The sequence below is a fragment of the Rasamsonia byssochlamydoides genome (genome assembly GCF_041956645.1).
Source record: "Rasamsonia byssochlamydoides strain NRRL 3658 unplaced genomic scaffold VTN77scaffold_21, whole genome shotgun sequence".
NCBI classification, from domain to species: Eukaryota; Fungi; Ascomycota; class Eurotiomycetes; order Eurotiales; family Trichocomaceae; genus Rasamsonia; species Rasamsonia byssochlamydoides.
Window position 1 is genome coordinate 82,576 of NW_027192404.1, and position 20,597 is coordinate 103,172.

Consider the following 20,597-nt stretch of genomic DNA (forward strand, 5'->3'; position numbering starts at 1 on the left):
CACCGGCGCTTCTTCGCGACCATATCAAGAAAAGGAAGGAGATATTTCGATCGTAGACTAAAAACAATTCCTGTTTCACCTCGTCTTCCTTGCCCCCGGTCTTGGTTTCACCTCTTCGGGAGACACAGGGTGAAGCATGACCTTGTTGGGATACTGCGGGGTGTTTGCTGAATAACCTTTACTCCAATCGTAACTGACAGCATAAGCGAAGATGTTTCCGTTTCGGTTAAAAGCCGTGCTCGAGATAGTCCCGCCCACAGATGGATAGCCTTTCAAACGGTGCTTTGCGTCTTTGTCCCAGAAGTGGAACGTGCCATCGCTGCCGGCCGTGCTGAATGTTCCATGAACCGGGTGGAAGGAGATGGCGTTGACAGCGTAGATGTTGCTGATGTCACGGTTGTTGGGAGGATTCTCACGATGACACTTGAAGCTGAAATTCGAGCTCGAATCCTTATCCTCCACGTACTGGATAGCACAGCGACCTTCGATACTGCCAACCGCGAAACCAGTGGCGTCTGTGAAGCAGCTGACCACCCGTGTCTGCCACTTCAAGGGGGACTGCAGGGTCTTGTAGAAAGTCGTAGGGTTATCGAGATTAATGATATCAATATACCGGTCTGCAGTACCAATGACGAGGAGCTTGTTCTTGACGTCCATGGTGTAGACGCGTTCCTGACATTCCACCGTCGCAATCGGAGTTGCCTGTCGCAGATCCCAATATTTGACGGTCTTGTCCCAGGAACCAGTTATGAGGAGAGGAGATGCAGCATTTCCGGGGTTAGGGATCATATGGCAGCATCGGATGGGAGCGTCGTGTTGAGCAACCTGGACTGCAGTTGTCGTGTTCGCCGCAAGATCCAGCATGCGCGCCGCTTTGTCCGCACCAGCTCCAACGACCTTGGTTCCGTCCTGGAGGGGAAAAAAGCAACCACAGTCAGATAAAGTTCGTCTGAGATATTATGACAAGCTACTCACCGGAGACCAGCAGCAATTTAACACTGGCGCTTCATGTTCAAAAAATGCCTTCCCTTCACTCTGTCCCTGGTCATTGATCTCGTAGATGCGAACTTTCTTGTCCCATGATGCTACAGCAAGATGCTCGCTGACAGGAGAAAATGCGAGGTCAGAGATGCTATCCTCGGGCGGCGAGGTCAGAGCCACATCCTTGGAGATATCGCCAGTTGTGGTGGTCTGGCTCGTGGTCGTCGTCGAGCTGACGTTACCGAAGAGCGACATTCAGAGGAAGGGGTCTTCTTTTTTGCTTTTCCCAAACTTTCAGAGGAAATGGAAGTTAAGACGTGAATCGGAGTACTCGTCAATTTTCTTTCCTGCAGGATGACTGTCGAGAGAACAGAAAGAAAACTGAAAGCTGTGATGAACTACCTACGACTTTTTGAGCGAGGCGCGCGTAATGCCGCCTTTCATTCACACCGCCTGCAAACACTGCAAACAAGCTTCTGCCTGCCATCTGCTGCGGGAATCCCTGTTCCGCAGGCAACACCCGCCACTTTCACCAATATCCCTTTTTCGTTCGAGAATTGATTATTGACTGCTGGGAGTGAATTCATACTGTTGACAGGACAATGTCACTTGTGATGCGAGAACACCTGAAAAATAGAAGAGGAGAGCTCATGTTGATACCGGATACGCAATAACCAGTCACTTACCATAAGTGATTGGATACCGCTCACGTACTGTGCACAGGGGATACTTGACCATTTCCCTTGTACTGAGTTTTCCTCTGAGTATGCCAGAGGCATAATAAATATACTCACTTGGAACTGCATTTGGCAATAGGCCCTGGAATAGTTAGCTGGCTTAGAGATAGCAAAGAAAAAAAAGAGGTAAAGAATATATATAATCTACGTTACAGTGCTGGTCTCGCCATGTAAGGCATAATTCTGGAAAGGTAAGGGAGGGAGAGGGCGAAAACTCACAAGTCATTTTCGCTTCCCTCGAAAGTTCAGAGAACGCTGATTGCTAAAGAGTCCCAATAAAAAAAAAAGAAAAAAGGAAAAAGACAAGGGAAACTGGATGATCAAGCAAGCTGTAACAAGGATTTCAATATGGTTTACAGGAGCTTTCCAGCTCCCTTGATCTTCCAACGACATATGTGCATCCCAGTATTACGGGCCATTCAAGCCTTGGCTTCGTCTATTTATTACTTGGGTAAGGACGATTTGTGGGCTATATTTGTCCTTTTGTTGTGTCTTTCACCATGCTTGTGACTTTCTTTGTCGGATGTGATTCCATACCACTCGAGTCTCTCTCTCTTTCCCTCTCTGTTTTTTTTATTGAAATCTGGTAATTTCTACGCTCGATATATGGCTTATCTAAACTTTCTCAGATTGTATGGTTCAGAGACCGGTACGCAGAAAGAACAAAGTACAGTCAGTGAGTGCTAAATTATAGTTTTGGGAAGCTGTTCTTTCTACTATCAGGTGACAATGTGTCGATGAGAACAGAGGTACCAGAATAATAGTGAAATTGAATCCTGACTCACCAGTCTTTACCCCGCGAGTCAGAATGCAATAATGGACACCTAGGTAATTTTTGAAGACTGTCCATGGTCTCACGTGGACAGTTTCATCGTCTTGACGAGCTGTACGGCGCCAAGAAAACATTTTTAGGCGGTTGGCTACCAACACAGTCCAGGAACTGAAAGTATTACCATCACTGTATATATTTTTCCAATAGCTAGGGACATTATTGCTCTCAGGACTGCCAGATATTGCAAAGCATACAGTCTTCAGTGTATTCCGGCCGCCTGGAGCTTGGATGGAGTCGTGGACGTCAGCTAGTAGGTAACTACCCCACAGGTTAAATCTCACGCGGGCAAGTGGAGCGGATGGAGAGAGCTGGGAATGCGGGGTGCAGGGCTTAGTGGGCACCGGCCCAGCGACTAGGGAGAAGTCATGCAATCCATGGTAGCGTGACAAGTGACGACGCCGTCTATCACTCCACTCCATCCGACCCTCCCGAGTGGCCTGGTCGTATGAGTACGCCCAGACTGGCTGTGTCAGTCCACGTCGGGTCCTGTTCGAAGTAAGTGTGAAACAGTATGAGATCTGTGAATTTTAATATTGAAAAGGCCAGGAGAGCAGGCCACTGGCAGCGGGGAAAGGGGGCGTCACACGATGCTGCTGCTACTGTAGTCAGGGTTGGAGGAAGAACAAGGTCCTGAGGTCATCGAGAGTCAAATCAAGCAGGAGCAGGCTGGAACATGCGGCACCTTGCCCAAAGAAGGCAGCTTGGAGGGTGACGAGCCATTCAGCGGGCACATCCCCCGCAAGGTTGGAATGTCATGAGCTCCTTCCTGAGGGAACTCAATTGGACAGTCGTGACAAGTATGGTCCGGTCTCGTTCCCTCGAGATCAGCCGACGACCTCCTGATCGTGTTTCGCGCCTTCCCCCGGTTCCAGCATCACCCTTCCCCTCCTTTACCTTATCCCTCCTTCCCTCCCCGTGGCTGAACCTGCCTCTCTCTTCTCCTGAATCCTGCCTCGTAGGCTTGTTTCCTAACATATCCGATCACCACGCTGTGCCCCTAATCGCCAGACCAATCTAGGTAGGCTTCCTTCCTGGTGCACATGCTCCCACCATTCCCAATGCCTGGGGTTGAAGCCATCTTCTGACCAGTTTACCTTGTAACGGCCTCCAGACACCCCAAGTCTCACCCAGCAACCACCATCAATTGCTCACCATGTCCGAAGAACTCACCAGAATTGACTCCGCCGTCGCCGGTCTGTCAATATCCCCCAAGGATGAGAAGGTAGAGAAGGTCGAAAAGGTCGAGAAGGCCGAGAAGAAGACGCATAAACGTGTTTCCTCGACGGCTGAAGGAGTCCGGAACATTAACGATCTGGGTAAGACCTCCCTCCAACCTCAGATCGCAGCGCCTTCATTGAAATTAGGTGCTGAGAAACTACAGAAAAGGAGGGAACTCCGCTGCAAATAGCAATCGAAACGCAGAAACTCAACTGGTGAGTTGCCTCTCTCGGCTGGACGGTGCCTCTTAGTATGGGATAATGTTGTTGACTGATTCGGCCTCAGGAAACTCAACACGTCGCCCGCATCACTGGAGGACAAGGATGCTCTCAAGAAATTCCTCACTACACCACCTGTCAAGAAGATTGACCTGCACTTCCCATTGGGCCTAGAAGTCACCGCCCGGAATCTCAAGGGAGTCACGATCAAAGATGCGCTAGACGCAATATACAAGCAATTCAAGAAGAAGGTACAGTTGCGTATTAGACACCGCTCTGGTTGGAATCTGCGGCTAATCTGTTCCGTCCATCAGGCCGATGACGAGCTTGACAAACCCATCCTCGCTGGCTTCGAGTGGGATCCCGAGGTGTCGTGGACGAGACTAATTGTACACCAGAAGAAGGAAGGCGCCCCACCCCCAAGCAAGAAATCGAAAAAGAAGAGCAACGACGAGTAGACGATGCCTTCAGCAGTGCCGATGGCCTAGCCTTGTGTCACACGTACCTCATAGCTATCTGTTTGTGCTCTGCAAGACGTCTCTTTCTCCTCTCAGACTCAGCTCGTACTGGCTTCATTCGGTCCATAGGCGGCTGTAGAAACGAAGATAAAGAGGGAATGTGTTCGTCTTTATTGATCCAGGCTGTGAGTGGTGTCAGGATTGTTGATATGATATGATTTTCTGTTTCCTATGGAAAGGTCGATGCATTCCTTTGATGTCATGGCAAAGACTCCACTGTCATTCTTTATCAATCGAGAAATGAAACAATACGTTGACTATTTCACCCTTATGTGTAGTTAGCCTCTAGGAATTGGTCCATCATAGCCCACTCTCTAGAATCCATGGTATGGCAATCAGGCGGGTACTTGCGAACCAGTTCGGGAATATATCCTATCCATAAAAATCCCTTCAATTTCCTCGTCGATGCGGAACCTGGTTATGCGCGTATATAGAGTAATTAAAATAAATATCGAGATACGACTTAGATAAGATGAGCACCGAGAACGAGATCAGATCGACTCCTTATGTACTCCAGAGTACACATTACCCATTATAATAATACATACACACATATATACATATATATATGTGCGCGGGGAATCATACTATGTCGATAATATCCAAGGAAACAATTTCATGGATCTCCTTTTGTTTTTGTTTTATCTCGACAGTCCACCTCCTAACGAACTTCGAGCTGACGCTGCTCATCATGTTCCGCGCGGAGAGCGTCCGCGTCATTTGTCTCAAAGGCAAAGCTCCACAGGCGCTCGGACATGCTGCGGTGGTATTTGGGTCTGGTGGTGAAGTCGTCCCCCTTGGAGCTCTTGCTGCCGACGTGTTGGAGCAGGGTCGGCGTGATGGCCCAGCGGATCTCGCGGTTCTGGTCGGCGTATTCCTCCGTGAGCATGTCCACGTAGCCGATGTGTTTCGACTCGTACCACTGGATCAGGTCCGGGACCCGGGACTGCGGGAAGATGAAGCCCTGCGAGCAGCAGCCGAACTTTGGCATTTCGTTGACGCCCGCCGGGATGGGGAGCATGGTCACCCGGCCTGCGGCGAAAAATAGAATGATCAGGAGGGGGGTGCAGACGGTACAGAGGAGGAGGATCGTCTCGTCGGGGATGAAGCGTTTTGTCGAGGGGAAGTAGTGTCTGGTTCCTAAGAGGCTCGCTCCGACTGCAGCGACAGCGAGGACGGAGTAAAACAGGTAGGCCGGCCATTCTTCGCTATTCCAGCCGAGGAATTCTTCTGTATAAAACATGCGGAGGTAAAGATCTAAATCCAGCATATCAATGTGTCAGAAGACCGTCACAAATCGCAATTTCCCATTGGCCCGCCCTTCCATAAAAAAAAGAATAAAAAAAATACAGGGGCAACAAGAACCGACTTACAGTTCGATGCACCCCTCTCCGCCGTCTGACGCGCCGCAGTATCCAACGCCCTTTGAGCCCGGTGAAGCCACCCATCCAATGCGACAACATCGTCCTCCAGCATGACCACATGAGAGGCGTTGACAGCATAGCACGCTTTCAACAGGTAGGTATAGTCGAACAGCCCTTTCTCCCTCCCGGAGATCTTGTTGTGGTCCTGTTCCAGCTCGACAATGCGGGCCTTGTCCACCTCGTCCCAATTGTACAGGAGTACCGTGTCCGCAACCTCGTGTAGCCATTTCTCCTCATAAGCCGGATGTTGATGCGGATCGCTGTGCGCGATGAAAAGGATCAGATGCAGCTCCGCACGTTCGGACTCGGACAGATTCTCCAACAACGACCCCACCGCCGTCTTGAAGTATCGAGCGCCATTCCGCGCGATCGTCGCGACGCCCACGCATAGACTCGGATTGTCGGAGGCCTTGTACGGGGTGATCTGACCTGAATTGACCTGCTCAATGAAGGAGTTGGCCTGCTCAGTGCGCACGGCGGAGTACGCAGGACGATAGCCTCTCTCGGCGTCGAAGAAAACCGACGTGGGGTCGCGATAGCATCGTGTCCGTGCATACTGCACGAGCAGGAGGTAGAGAAGCAGGAAAACCAAAAAGATCCTTGCGGTGTAGGAGCGGAGTAGCATGGGCGCTGCTCCGAGGGAGGGGATCCCGCTCAGGAGCCGCATCTGTCTTCTAGCCCTAGCGTCCACGAAAGATCGATCGATAGAAGGATTTATTATATTACGTCGAATAGAATGCCATGATCACGAGAATTGAAACACGAATGCGAGCGATCTCGGCTCTTGACCAGCACACTGAGAGATCTTTGTTCGGATCGGAAGTCATCTCCGACTTGTCTGTACTCCGTACGGGGTAGGTTGAACTTTGAACTAATTAGGCATGTGGGGCAGAAATCGCCTAAACCTAAAATAACACCCCACGCTATTATTAGAACATTCATTGTCCAGAGTACAGTACGGAGTACGGAGTACAGATACTTCTTTTTAATCAAGAAATAAAATCATACAGAAATAGAACAGACCCACTTGCTGAGAAGGCAACGTATTCTGTCCTTGGGCAGTTACCATAACTGTCTGTCATCAGAGCTCTTGGAAATCCATGTCATTTGTGGACATAGGTGGTCCTGACAGCTTGCGTAGCTTCCATGGTTACGGTAATAACGTTAATTAAGTTAATTAAGTAGCTATGTACGTTTATATTAATTAACTATATACGTTCATATAGGCAAAAGACACACAGAAAGCAACGTGCAAGTAACGCATCAGCTTCGTCCCATGGCAGAATCGACGCAATTGCCGGTGAACTCCAAGAAGCACCAAACAAGAGAAGAAAAGCAACAAGCGCAGGGGAACGAATACACCATCCTTCATAACAATGCTCATTCGACTCCATGCATTTGCTGCATATCTCAATGCGTCAAACAGAGTGAAACCACCCATTCTGTGAAACCAAACCCCCAAATCTATAGACTGCAATCGGGGACAGCAAGCCGTACACACAGAGCCAGCCATGTTTCTTCCGCACCTATCGAGCTCTTCCGGCGTCTGCACCACCAAACAGCACTAAAACGATTTCGTCGAGGATCGTAAACACCAAGTGCATATTCAATCGCTGATTGTTGAGGGTCGCAAAGATCCTCCTTGCAGCCGCCTGCGCATTTGCTCTTCCAACAACATTGCCAGCCATATCGGGAATAAGAGCCGCAAGCATGAAGCTGGCTTCAGTACGGCTTCTTGATTTTTGCGAAGGCGTGCGGACTACAGGCGGGCGCAAGACACCTCCAGGCCATAGAGTATCCTTGGCAAGTGAAATGTAGCGCAGCAGAGATTCATCCTGAACGAACGACTTCGCACTTTCGCGGACCTTCCTTTCAATCGTCCCTCCTAAGAGCTGATGAAGGACCACGACAACCGCGCGTCCACGAAGCCAGTTGTTGCCCTTGTTCAGCTCAAAAACCTCAAGGAAAAGGTCGCAAATAGGCTTGATGAAAGGTTCCAGCTCGCGGTCTTCAAAGGCATTCAACTCAGCTTCGGCTTCTGCTGCGGTCACCGCATCTTCCGTCGCCAGTGCAGGTTCGGAAGAAGAATGCTGGTTGGTAGCAGCGGAAATGAGGCTCTGTCCCGCAGCAGAGAGCTGATCCAGCATAGCGATATTCCCAAGAAAATCGTCCATGCCGTCAGCAACCGAATTATAGATCCGACTAACAAGGTCTTTGGTTTCCCCATCGGCGGCAGGCTCTCCCTGAGGCAATATTGCCTGTTGGGATAGAAATGCACGTAGATCTCGGCTTCGACATACCTCCGGCAGCAGAAGAAGCTGTTGCAAGTATGCTTCCAAAGCGGCACGTCTCTTTTGCAAGAAGTCTTTCTGGAGCTTCATCACCACGCGTCTTCTCGGAAACTCAAGCTGACGTACAGAAGCGTACCTCATCCGTAGTTTCTGATGAAGTTCGTGAAACTCGCTGTATCGGCGTGGGACTGCCCATGATGCTGCGGGCATCTGCTCTCCCGCTTTTCTGTGCACCTCGATCACGTCTGGAAGCAAGGATTGGTCAGATGAGACAGTACCTCCAAGATAAAAGAATGTTCATTCTTACATAGTGCATACTCCCGCCCATCCTCCTCTTTTCCAACCATGATCGACTTGATCTGCACTGTCGATCGACCATAAAGACTGCTGTCACTCTCTTGAATTATGTATTGCTGTCTTTGCATTTCCTTGCGACGGATTTCGCGTTGAATACTCGCCTTCGACTTCCCGAGGATTCTAAGCTCGGCGGTATTGTTCGTAAGTTCGGCTTTTCGGGTGAGGGCGTCAAGCACAGATTCTTGCGCTGCCAGCTTTTCGATATCCTCTGTCAGAGCTGCGATTGCTTCTGCAAGCCCGAGGTCTCCAGGGGCTGCTTCATGGATCTCATCCTCAAGATCTTTCTCGTCACCTTCCTCTGGGTCGGCATACTCGTCCTCGATAAATTTCTTCTCGTCTGGAAAAAGCTCATCATCAAACACTCCCGTTCGAGAAGAAGGGTCAACCAGGCCGAGCGAGGCGATGCTTGGTTTGGCTTTCTCTGTCGTCCGGGGGCCATCAAACGAGCTGCGGGGCGAGTTTCGTTCTCTGTCCTCGGAAAACAAGGACGCAGGTGAAGTGATCCCAGAATTCTTCAAATTATCCATTTTCCCATTTTTAGGCTCATTGGTAATAATGTCGTTCAGCGCAGCCTCCATGGTCTCGATCACTTTATTGTTCCTAGCCTCGCCTTCACCATTCTGAGAATCATTGCCTACACTGTAGGTTGACATTGCCAGAGGGTCGGTATCGTAATCATCATCGAACAGCGGTGCAGAACGTTCTGAATCGAACGAATGTCTTGGAGAGTCCACATCGTCGAACAGCTTTCCTGCGTTTCGCCCATCGCCAGAAGACACAGCAGCTCTGCGTAGGTCTTTCGGCTTTATCCCGGTCTGGGACATTGTACGGATCATGAGCGGAGGGAGAGGTCGTCTTTCAGATGTTTCCAGCGCAGGAGAGCGATTCATGGTCCGCAGAGGACCCGAAGACGTCGCATCAGACGAGAGGTATTTATAATAAAGATCAGATTGCTTAAACTTGGGGTAATAAATGTTCTCCAATTCTTCCAACACGGCGGATTGAGTGGTCAAAATAGCGGTCCGTGCCTTGCGGTACTGCTCCGGGGTAGCCTTTTTGCCAGCACTCAAAAAGGCTTTCACAGCCTTGCGAGATTCGTCTGGAACATTCAGCTCTGGTTTCGAGAAGTAAGTTTCGCTGATCAATATCATATCATTAACGTCAGTCGCAGTCCACGTAGTGGAAGCAACGGAGTCCTCATCCCCAAAATCATCTTCGAGAGGATTTCGAAACCCATCGACGACAATCCAGAACTGGACGAGAGACATCCGATGTTGACGATCCATAAACTCCATAAAGTACGAAAGTCCGGAGACGTCGTGCATAACGTCCACCAAAGACGCATCCTGTAGCTTTGGAACGCTGTCACGACGCACGTCAGGTCTAGCCACTGCAGCATGGGAGGCGTTTCCAGTAGCTGATAGTTTAGCCACTTTCTGGTCAAGAACTCTTTTGCCGGTTTCCAGGCGTCGGAGATAGACCTGATCCTGTCCGGGAATCATACTCTCTCGCTTCAGTTGGCTCGCGATCTGGGCCCGAAACCGCCTGGCATCGGAAAGATTATTGCAGCGTCTGATCGCCCTAACGAAACGTTCAAAGGCGCGTTCGGAGTCATTAGGCCCGAGTCTTGGAAACAGTTGCGCCTGTTTTGACTTCGACACCGGCGATGCATGCTCATCCAGAGCCGCCCGAAGCTTTCGCACGGTCTTGCGATCCTGCAACGCTGTGTGCCCGTACGTTTCTATCAGTTGATTCCATGTGTCTGGATCCGAAAGCAACGTCACAACCGGGAAAAGAACAGCACAAGCGACGATTTCTTTTATCAAAACTGCGACCGCTCGACTATTGAGTAGATTCTCAGGGAGGAGCTGCGGGAGCAGCCCGACGACAATCTTGCGAAGATGCTCTTGTTGAAGAGACCTCTGATCGGAGAACGAAACAGCCACGGCAGGGTGTAACCTGCCCTCACGATACTTGCTCGCGATTGCCAAATCTAGCTCTTCGGATTCAGTCACGTTCCGATTCAAGTTTCTTCCGCGAACCGCTCTCTCAGCCCGGTCAAACTCTTTAAGATGCGTTGTCAGGATCGGGACGATGCGCGAGACGACGATTGAGACCAAGTCTTCACTCAGAAGCCTGTCGCGAAGGTTGCCCAGAGCGATCCTTAGCGCCTTGTCCACCTCATGGACAAACACCGGACTGCTGCTGATGTTTCGATACCACGAGGAGATAAAGTCGCGAGAAACCAGTCGGAGAAGCTCATCGATGCCTTCAGAGACGACGAAGGACTGGGAATATAGCGAGCTGGGTTCGTATGCAGCATTCTTTCGATAATTGTCCACTTCCTTCCTCCAATTATCCGGGCTCAAAAAGGCTACTGTCGGAGAGGTCTGCCGGCGTCTTTCATCATTGGATTTGCTCCTGATTGTAAGCAATATCACACTCAACAGAGCAATCAAGACAAGTGCAGCTCCCGAGACAAACGCGTAGCCGAGATATCGAGCGACCGGTATCCAACTCACTATCAAGCCCCAGGATATAAAGCCACCGACGCCTGCCAGGACGACATGTTGACGGCTAAGGGCCATTCTCCCCACGTAGGATGCTGGGTCGACAGACCCATGGCGGGTTATGCAACCAGGATCATGAGATGCTCTCCGTTGCTCCGACAATGATTGAACCGAAGTGGATACTTTTGCAGAGCGCGTGAATGTTGAAGGAGCGACGACGGGACCTCCGGGGTCGATGACTGAGGCCAACTGAAGGTATACAACCGGTGTTGACTGCTGCACGATATCTCCAGCCAGTCTCGTGGTTTCTGTTGTTCCGCGGCATCGTCGTCACTCCCGCACCGATATCCACCAATCCCGTGACTGCATGCCAATGATGTCGGACGTCATAACAAGCTTGACCTTGCAGTCAACAAACACAACCACCACCACCGCCGATTCCTGACAACAGACCGCTCTAAGATGTCGGCTATTACGGACTACGTGGACTTCTCGCAGAAGAGCTTGCAATGTATGCCATTGACTGCACTATCGGTCTATTCTCGACCTCTGTTCTTCCTATCATTGCCGTGCGCTCTATGAGCTCATACTAATTTCGCTTTCTAGATTCTGCATTGACCATTGCGTTCAATCCAATTTTCTGGAAGTAGGTGGCCTTTTTATGACATTTCCTTTGGTTTAAATCTTAATCTAACTCTCTTCATTGAAGCATCGTTGCTCGTTTAGGTATGTTGCCCAATCATGCAGTGAGGTTGGCTTGAGAGAGCATGCTCACAAGCGTCGTGTCTCGCAGAATACAAGAAACACTACCTGACTCGCATATTCGGAAGTCCGTATTACGGCTGCTATTTCCTCGCTGCTGTTATTTTCTCCCTGGGCATCCTCCGTGATCACCTCTACAATGAAGCACTGAACGAGCAGCCCTCCTATGAGCCGATCCATCAACCCTGGATTGCATACATCCTCTTTGCCATTGGAAATGTCTTCGTTCTCTCCAGTATGTGGGCTCTTGGCCTCACTGGGACGTACCTGGGTGACTACTTTGGGATTCTGATGGATGCTCCGGTGACTGGGTTCCCGTTCAACGTTTCGGGTGCCCCCATGTACTGGGGCAGCACCCTGAGCTTCCTCGCCGTGGCTCTGTACAAGGGAAAGGTTGCAGGGTTGCTGTTGACTCTCGAGGTCTTTTTTATGTACTGGTTGGCTTTGCAATGGGAAGAGTACGTTCATTCATTTCCCCGGTCGACGAAGACTCTCTGCTGATGAATCATAATTCTTAGCCCCTTCACTGCCGAAATCTACGCGAAGCGTGACCGTGAAAGGGCGAAAGAGAAAAGCGGCAAGAGTTCCTAAGGTAATGTCAGGCTCTGGCGTTGCGGACTTGAAAATAAGGCTTTTCAACATCCTCAAGTGGCACGCACATAGGAGAAACAAGACATCATCAAAAGGGCCCCAGCATCGATCGAGGCCACAGTCTTCGAAAACTATATCAGCGAATGTCATGACCGCATCTTCAACGAGCAGTCAAAAGACAAAGACAAGCCTAAGTTATAAACCGGAAGAGATAGATACCCCTTACAAGTTGAATCGATAGTTATTTGACTTGAAGGATAATTAGCTTGCAATATCCGGCATGCATCCACTAGAGCTAAGAGTGGTCGCAATAGCGAAATATGATTTTTACCAAAAAAAAAGGTGAGACAGAAAGGAAAACATGGTGATACTTGAAGGAAAACGAAAACGGCATGTATGTATGAGTTGTTATGATAAGCAGGAACCGAAAAAAAATACATTTATCTTTTTTTTTCTTAAACAAAAATCTGTATTTTATCTATGGAGTTATTGTACTGTATTGTATCTGAAGAAAGTCTAGTCGAGTCAACTCCAGATAGATACTGATAGAGTACCTATGTATCGTATCTAAAAGCTACCTGGTAACCTTCCCTAATAATAACAATAATAAATAGCTGCCAACCTCATTGAATCCCAAAGACGAGACGACAAGATTCCTAACCTCCCGACCTTATGTATATATGAACATGGACATGGACATGACAGAGTATGCGAAAAGAATGGCCAAAGAAAAAAGGCTGAAGAAGAAGACCAAGACCGACCAGTGGAAACAAGGGAGTTGCCTGCTCCGGGGGTATGCGAGAAGATGCGAGAAGGAAGGAAGAGAGAGAGATAGAGGTATGTATCATATGTATGTCATGTACTGTACAACAACAAAAGCATCGAGGTCTTGATTATTACTGCCGTCTTCCTCTTCCCCTCTTTCCTGTCGTTCTACTCTCGTCGACAGTGTTGTCGACGTCCTCTTCATCCGCGCCCTTCTTGAGATCTTCGCCTTCAGCTAAGCCCCACTTCTCGCGATCGTACCAGTCCTCGCCGTCGCTCATTTCGCCGACGTGCGCTTCTGCCTTGCACCACTCGAAGACGTCGTCTTTCATCCGACAGGCTCGGAGAAGACACTCGAGCATGTACTCGAGCCCTCGCACGGTTTCGTCCTGCTTTTGTATGTAAGACCAAAGCAGGCGCCTTGTTTCTTCTGCTTCGTTCGGGGGAAGGCCAAAGTTCTTATCAGGTCGGATATTGTCAGGTACAAGGAAGATGGGATGTGCGGATGGAATTTTGTCCACGGTATCGGCAGGTGAGGGTGGTTGATTTGCGACGCCATTCTCCTGAGTCGGCATCGTTGTCGATGCATTGGCCTGCGCTCGTGTGGTCATACGTCTAGGCGGTTCAGGAGAAGAGCCATCAGCAGTCTCTTCAGTATCTTTTCCTTCGTCAGGCTGCTCAGTATTCCGCATTTCAACGTCGACTGCTGCATCAGAAGACTCTTCTTGGGAAACTTCGCCTTTGCGATCGGATGCTTCAGTTTCACCCTGAAGACCACCGGCATGTTGGAGCGACTTTGCAGTGTTGATTTTGGTATCTGAAAGGCCGACCCCGTTTGACTCGCTTTCAGTATGCTGCGGAAGATCTGCCACCATGGCGTCGGCATCTTCAGTCTTCAGCTTCTTCGTATCTTGACTAAGCTCCGTCTCAGGGGTAGGGGCATCAGTCATTTCAATGTCACCACCTGAACTTTGGTGGCCCTGATCTTCATTCTGCGGCACTGCCGGTTCCTTCCGAGAAGTTCCACCTTGAGCCACTTCGTGAATAGTGTCTTTCTTGGAAGCGCTGTCTCCCGATGGCCAAACCTGCCCACTTTGAGTGTATCCGTTTATACCAAGTCCCAATTCCTCAGGCCTTGGTTCGAAAATGTACCGATCCTCCGGTGTTTCCACCTTTCCGCACGGCATCCAATTCGAGTCGCCTAAGAATAACCGATGTAAGTTTCTCGCACGCCACAAAAGGGCTCGTTCCTTCCGAAGCTTCTCCTCAATGGCACGCGTCATGGTCCAGAGGGCTTTGGACTTATACGGCTGGGACATCGCAGGATGATTCGGTAATTCAGATGGATGTTTGAGAGGGCAGAGGATCTCTATAGAAATAAAAAGACAAGTCAGCTCCACGAAAACACTCAGATGCGACAGCGCAATGAGACTTACGCTCAATAGCAACCTCAGAGAATGGATTCTCCTCTGCTGCTGCAGCATCGGCTTCAGAGTCTTCATCATCCTCTTCAAGTTCGTCTCCTTCAGAATCATATCGGGGTGGGTTTCGGCGTAGTATGTAACGTTGGTAGCCAGCATGCTCGATTTTCTAGAGTTGGCGACGGAGAGGGGCATTAGTCTCGCAGTCACAAGTGGCAGACATGGTGACGGGAAGAAAGTAATAGCCAACACACCTCTTTGTACAGTTCCTGTGGATGCGTAAAGCCGAGTGCACCTTCGTGTACATATTTCGCATTCGCTCTCAGTTTGTTACCCCGGTTCGTCGGTTGGGTGATGGGATCGTCTGGACCTGAGTCTGGAGGGAAATTTAGCGCTGCATCAGAATCTCTCTGGGGGCAAACAAAAATCTTACGATCATTTTCCCGTCGCAGGGCTTTTTTCAGCCCAATGATCGTATCTGCGATCAGGGCCGCCTGTGTCGCCATGATGACAGGTGGGAGAAACGACTTTCAACCCAGCAGAGAGAGCAAGAGGGAAACGGGAAGACGAAGCGCAACGGAACTGGGGCGACTTTTGCAGAGAGGGGAGGAGAAAAACAAGGCGCCTTTCTGGATGACGATTGCCGCTTCCAGGTTCCAAAGGAATCAATCAAGCGGCCATCGTGAAGAGCTGAAGCTTCTGGATGTCTCGGAGAAACGGGTCAGAATCGTTTGAGAGAAGACGAAGGTCAACAGTTGCAACTTGCTGCATGCCTAGACCGGCGACGCTTCTTCTCCGCCTTCGCCTGACGCAGTCGCGTAATAAATTAGAGCTCACCGCCTTCGGGAGGATCGCCGCGCTAACTCCCGACTCGCTACTGAAAGTCGCTAGTCCGCATTGGGGTGCTGCAGCTCTGATTAGGGTTTGGCACGTGAGATGCCCTGCTGATAACGGTACAAAGACAGATGGATACTACATACAAAGAGAAATTGATGAGGATACTTTTCCTATTAGAACTTCTCTTTTTTTCTTCCGTTCGCAAAAAGTCATCCTCTAGCAATTATGCAATCATAGGTATATGATAGTCCGTCATTCATTTATCTCCATGCCATCGTCATTCACCCATGAAACAAGTCTATTTGATTTCAACATCGATCCAAGTTTTCATCCATCAGCGTCTATCCATACCAAAATACCCTTTTTGTCCGCTCGCATTCCCTCCGTGGGAAGGACCCGGAGCGTCTTGTTGAAATATGTGTCGACCACCACGACGTGTGGCTGGATCCACTGCCCCCGCTTAAAGGCCAGGAGGTTGTACCGCACTGTGTGTCTGCTCAGTGGAACGAGTTGGACTACCTTCGTCTTAGGTCCGCTGAACGCGAACTGCTCACTCGCTTCCATCGTGAGGTTAAATGTGAGGAAATGCATCGAGGGATTTTCGAGTGTGTAGTCCAGGTGGATCAAACCCGGTAGCGTCTCCGAGGATGAAGCAGAGGCCAGGACCCGCGGCTCACCCATTGGGATCAGGAAACGGGGGATTGCCAGTGAGGTGGTCGTGCTAGGATCACTGCCATCTGCAGTCGGACGTCGCCAGTGAATCTCCAAGGCGAGGTTCAGCGTCGCAGACCGTCGATCCTCCAGACTGGTCTTCTGAATATTAAGGGTAAATTCAGACTCTCGAAGCTCTTCGGGGAAGATCTGTGGAGCTTCTGGAGAGATCAGAGTCTCCTCGCTTATGTCACAGAGTGCACCGCCGTGAATATCAAGCAGAACCAAGGAAACCTTCTCGATAATGAGCGGTTCCGAGGCGAATGACACCACCTTCGAATTAACGCACCATCTCTGTTGCAAGCCGTTCGGTTTTGAGGTAGACCCGTCCTCGGCAAGGTCATCATCGGGAAAGAAGAAGTTGGGCCAGGGCTGCGGATGGATGCGAGGGAGAAACTCATAATTTGCTTCAAACGGTCGCACAAAGGGCAGGTCGACCACCACAGTCTTCGAGATGGGCGTTTCCACATCCGAGACCAGCGAATATCGAACGGATATTTCGAGTTCGTAATCCATGGCACGGTGGGTCTCAGAGAGCACAATCGGCAACTCCATACTAGCAGCTCGTTCCAGGATACCGATCGAGCGGGATATTGAATGAGAAGCATCCTCATTTGGCGAGCCACCAGCGGTATCGCCCGACTCAGCAGGACGCTCGTCGTCGTTGGCCCACAACAGCTTGGCTGCCGATTCCGCCTGTCCAAACAACCTGACCTGCAGGGTTACGTCCGCAGCCTCTTCTTCATCGTTTTGGATGGCGACGTTGAGAATAACTCGCTCATTTGTGTAGTAGGTCTCCCTGAGATTTGGTGTGCTTATGACGATCTTCGGCGGTTTCGGCAGGATCTTGCATACGGTGGTGTCACGATCTTTGCCAATCCTCTTTCGAAGAGGACCTTTGGCGCTGTTCACCCACCAGTATGACGCCATCTGTCTATGGCGGCTGATGGCATAGACAAGATTGAACTTCTCCTCTTCAATGAGAAGGGTGATCGATGCAATCTTGGCCTCACCAGCCTCGCGAGGTATAGAGGTCAAATTGTAGACCCTAGTTTGAGAAGGCCTGAAAGTCAGGTTGGCTGTGCCGATCATGGAAGCCATTCCCCCAGTTGGAGAAAGGGGTGTCGAGGAATCAGTCGAGGCTGTAGAGTCACGCAAAGTGACCGTTGATATATGACAAGAGGATGAGTCGCTCTCATTCACGTCATGCTCTGGTTGCAATTTGATCGGCCGCAGGCTGCCTTCAAAAACGATTTTTACTTCGGAAAGGGCAATTGGGGCCGAATCAGGCTGGGCCACAGATGTGATGACCAATTGAACTTGAAGAGGCTCGCCGACATTTCCTGTTGGTTTCTCAAAAACTAATGATGCAGATACTGCACACTATTAGCTCCTGGGGCTCGACATCGGACGCAATGGGAACTAACAGCACGACACGACTTCCTCGGCTTTGAGGACAACCGCAGGTTTAGGTCTGTCTACCGTAATATCCTGGAGACAGTTATGAAAGTCATAGTTCCAACTGGGTCGACGCGGAAAGACTATATAACACCCTATGTTAGAAGCGAACAGACAGGAAGTCTGGTGGACATCGAAGGCAATCTCACCTCGATTGAGCAACTCCCAGTTTACCCAGATCAATGTCTCACAGTCGTGTACTCGAAGAGAACACTCTCTTAAGGTCCAAGCAAAGTCCTCAATTAACTCCCACCACCCAGCGGACCGCCATGTCAACTGCGGCCAAAGAGGCAAAAGAATTTTATGGGCGTCAGTCCAGAGACCGACCCGCATATATTCTTTCGCTAGCTCCAAGCTCAGACTTTCTACCTTTCTGACCTGCTGTCTCGCAGCAAAATGCTCCAATGACGCTTTCAGCGTGTCTATGATCAGGGTAGAGTGATCAAACCCGGACTGACCAGGTGGAGGAGCTTCAACATGTGGTTCCGGAACCAGGTATGTGTCGTACAGATAGGATTTACCTGCAATCTGGGAAGCAGGAGATTGGCCTGGCGGTACACGGTCTTCGCCTGGAATTTGCTCGGCTAGTGTGCGTCGGTAGACTGAATGTATGGCTGATCGGTCCAACCAGTAGCCTTCATGGTGGAGCAATTCCCAAGGGAACATCCTTTCACCCACGGGCAAACTCTTTTCAGGCTGGTGGAAAATGGATTCGTGTAGTCTACTAGGGTCACTAAGAGTGATTTCTGAGAATGCGGGAAGCTCCGCTCGAGAAATGAGTTGTGCCATTACTGTCGACCATCTCGCCTCCCAAGCTTCCCATCCATAATTCTTTGTTCCCTTTCCTTTGCGGCTGACGATATCCTCGGTACGGGCCCTGTGTTCGAGCCACGAACGCACCGCGGTGGTAGTCTGACCGCTCCAGAGCAAGCATCGGATGATCCTGATCGCCAGTACGTCGGCCAAAAGACGAGCATCGTTGAATCTTGGGTTCCATCCCGCGATGGATTCGAAGACTTCCTCGCCAAACAGAGTCTCATATGCACTCTCATAGTTGCGATGGGCCGCATCCATCTCCTGGCGGAATTCCGCGAAGATACCAAGCTTGAACTCATAGCGAACGTTCCATCCCTGTAGAGACAAGGTTTGAGATGTTCCGCTTATCGGTGGTGCCGTTGGCGGTGGTATGGTTCCCCGATTGCGCTTTCGCCTCGCATGCTTGGACAGATCGCGGTAGTACTCCACGATTGATGGTTGCAGCGAGGAGAGTAATGACCGGACGAAATCCTTCACCTCGACAGCGGATAAGTCAGGGAAAAGAATGAAAAGAGACCTGGGGTCCAAATTCGTGGCCCTCCGGATGCTCGCCAATCGATCATCAAGGTCCTGTATGTTGATGCCATCTTCGGCGACCAGGACAACCACAAAGCGTGTTTTGTAACCGGATGAGGCCCACGAATCCTTCAGACCATTGATCTCGATTTTGAGCTGATTATCTCGCAGGGTACTCATATTTGGATCGGAGGTCATCGGGAAGACATTGATAACTGCAGCAGGAATGAGGTTCTGGTGCTTGGTAACCCATAATGGCGTAAGCACCCCGTCCGGGAAGGTCGGAGAGCCTGGCGTCAATGGAGAGATTGGAGAATGAAGAATTGGTCCGATCGAAGGACTGACGGGAGGGATTTGATTTTCAGGGGGGTCTGCCTTTCGGGGAGGAAGTCTGTAAGACTATAACGAATATGAATTAGCGGTTGATATCATAAGAAACAATACAAGTCCATCAAGCCCATTCGATGCGTAAAAGTCTTGCGAATTGCTCAGCGTCATTCTGCAGAGTCCGACACGAGCAGAAGTCCAGATACCCCCAAATTGAACAGCGTTCTGACATACCCGCCCAATGATCTTTATTCTCAGTCCAATTCCACTAGACCACCCAGTATGGCTCCGTGCATTCCATGGTGCACCGGACGCATCTTGTTGGAGAAACGCCGTCCGCAGATCATCCACAAGCTGCCCACTTAGGAGCGGGAAATCCGACTCTATCTGAGTTCCTTTCTCCTGTAGCAGAGGATACTGGGCCTCCGCTGAATTGACACCATGATCGGGATCTGGTTCTAGGCCGGAGAGCAGGATAAGAGGGAGATTGTGGGCAACGTAATCCTCGGGGTAGGCGTCCATCGCGGACAGTATGTGGTGCTTCGGGCTGCGCAAGTCATGACATGACTAAGATCCGACACAGACCCCTCCAGGGTCTAGAGCGAGCGATCTGGGGTCTCCGGGGAGAGAGAATGCCGTATAGAGATCTGTGGAATCGAATAAGATCAATCTTCGGAGGCCATCTAGTACCACGTCAATAGTCCACAGATGGTTTGCGGAGGGGACCCGATGCCAAGCTTGCCGCCAATCATCAACACGATTACCCCGTCAGCTTGCAGGAAGAGATCTGTAGGTATATGCACTTACTAATCAGTCAGACTTCTCAGTTGCGTTCTTTATTTCTTCCTTCAGAATTGAATAGAATGGATGTATTCTGACAGGAGGCAAGAGGGTCCTCAGGGAATTCACATTGACACTGGTAAAGTATATAGTGCCTCTTAGCCGTGTATCTACGAGACCCCAAACAAACAAAAAAAAATCAGGGAAGCGTTGTTGAGTAGCAGTCCTTTATCGGTGACGCAGGAATGGTTTTTTGGCTTTCTGGATCACTTTCTAGACCCCTGAAGTTCAATGATCTCTCCTGTTGTTCTTGTCCAGGCAATATGTATGTTCCGATAGAACACAGCATGATATATTTTTTGTGCAAGTACTGAAACAGGAATTGAGAAGCAAACTTCTATTTTATCATTGAGATTACAACGAAGCATCCCTCTATTTCCCCAGAGAAGCTCTCTTATCCAAGTGATACCCAATAGCTACCCGGGTAATGAATGCCGCTGTCAGTAAATTAGAGAGCATCTGGTTTA

The 20,597-nt window shown here is 50.0% G+C and overlaps 8 protein-coding genes across 8 annotated transcripts; 2 read left to right on the forward strand and 6 right to left on the reverse strand.

Annotated features, from left to right (window-relative positions):
* Positions 1–75: 75 nt before the first annotated feature.
* On the reverse strand, positions 76–1,236 carry VTN77DRAFT_3038 (uncharacterized protein; the record flags this gene model as incomplete). Its single annotated transcript, XM_069418944.1, has 2 exons — positions 76–909; positions 976–1,236. The coding sequence occupies 2 exons, from the start codon at positions 1,234–1,236 to the stop codon at positions 76–78; spliced, it is 1,095 nt and encodes a 364-aa protein (XP_069278838.1).
* A 1,121-nt stretch (positions 1,237–2,357) lies between these two features.
* On the reverse strand, positions 2,358–2,969 carry VTN77DRAFT_3039 (uncharacterized protein; the record flags this gene model as incomplete). The annotated part of the gene is made up of 1 exon (XM_069418945.1): positions 2,358–2,969. One exon carries the CDS (start codon positions 2,967–2,969, stop codon positions 2,358–2,360), a length of 612 nt encoding a protein of 203 aa, XP_069278839.1.
* Positions 2,970–3,703: 734 nt separating this feature from the next.
* On the forward strand, positions 3,704–4,444 carry VTN77DRAFT_3040 (uncharacterized protein; the record flags this gene model as incomplete). The annotated part of the gene is made up of 4 exons (XM_069418947.1): positions 3,704–3,866; positions 3,932–3,983; positions 4,054–4,237; positions 4,301–4,444. 4 exons carry the CDS (start codon positions 3,704–3,706, stop codon positions 4,442–4,444), a joined length of 543 nt encoding a protein of 180 aa, XP_069278840.1.
* A 721-nt stretch (positions 4,445–5,165) lies between these two features.
* VTN77DRAFT_3041 (uncharacterized protein) lies at positions 5,166–6,595 on the reverse strand (the record flags this gene model as incomplete). The annotated part of the gene is made up of 2 exons (XM_069418948.1): positions 5,166–5,761; positions 5,878–6,595. 2 exons carry the CDS (start codon positions 6,593–6,595, stop codon positions 5,166–5,168), a joined length of 1,314 nt encoding a protein of 437 aa, XP_069278841.1.
* An 859-nt stretch (positions 6,596–7,454) lies between these two features.
* VTN77DRAFT_3042 (uncharacterized protein) lies at positions 7,455–11,164 on the reverse strand (the record flags this gene model as incomplete). The annotated part of the gene is made up of 2 exons (XM_069418949.1): positions 7,455–8,464; positions 8,527–11,164. 2 exons carry the CDS (start codon positions 11,162–11,164, stop codon positions 7,455–7,457), a joined length of 3,648 nt encoding a protein of 1,215 aa, XP_069278842.1.
* A 384-nt stretch (positions 11,165–11,548) lies between these two features.
* On the forward strand, positions 11,549–12,439 carry VTN77DRAFT_3043 (uncharacterized protein; the record flags this gene model as incomplete). The annotated part of the gene is made up of 5 exons (XM_069418950.1): positions 11,549–11,597; positions 11,693–11,732; positions 11,796–11,812; positions 11,880–12,306; positions 12,367–12,439. The coding sequence occupies 5 exons, from the start codon at positions 11,549–11,551 to the stop codon at positions 12,437–12,439; spliced, it is 606 nt and encodes a 201-aa protein (XP_069278843.1).
* Positions 12,440–13,335: 896 nt separating this feature from the next.
* VTN77DRAFT_3044 (uncharacterized protein) lies at positions 13,336–15,131 on the reverse strand (the record flags this gene model as incomplete). Its single annotated transcript, XM_069418951.1, has 4 exons — positions 13,336–14,573; positions 14,641–14,794; positions 14,880–15,001; positions 15,059–15,131. 4 exons carry the CDS (start codon positions 15,129–15,131, stop codon positions 13,336–13,338), a joined length of 1,587 nt encoding a protein of 528 aa, XP_069278844.1.
* A 658-nt stretch (positions 15,132–15,789) lies between these two features.
* VTN77DRAFT_3045 (uncharacterized protein) lies at positions 15,790–19,812 on the reverse strand (the record flags this gene model as incomplete). The annotated part of the gene is made up of 4 exons (XM_069418952.1): positions 15,790–17,549; positions 17,601–17,714; positions 17,781–19,362; positions 19,525–19,812. The coding sequence occupies 4 exons, from the start codon at positions 19,810–19,812 to the stop codon at positions 15,790–15,792; spliced, it is 3,744 nt and encodes a 1,247-aa protein (XP_069278845.1).
* Positions 19,813–20,597: the final 785 nt, after the last annotated feature.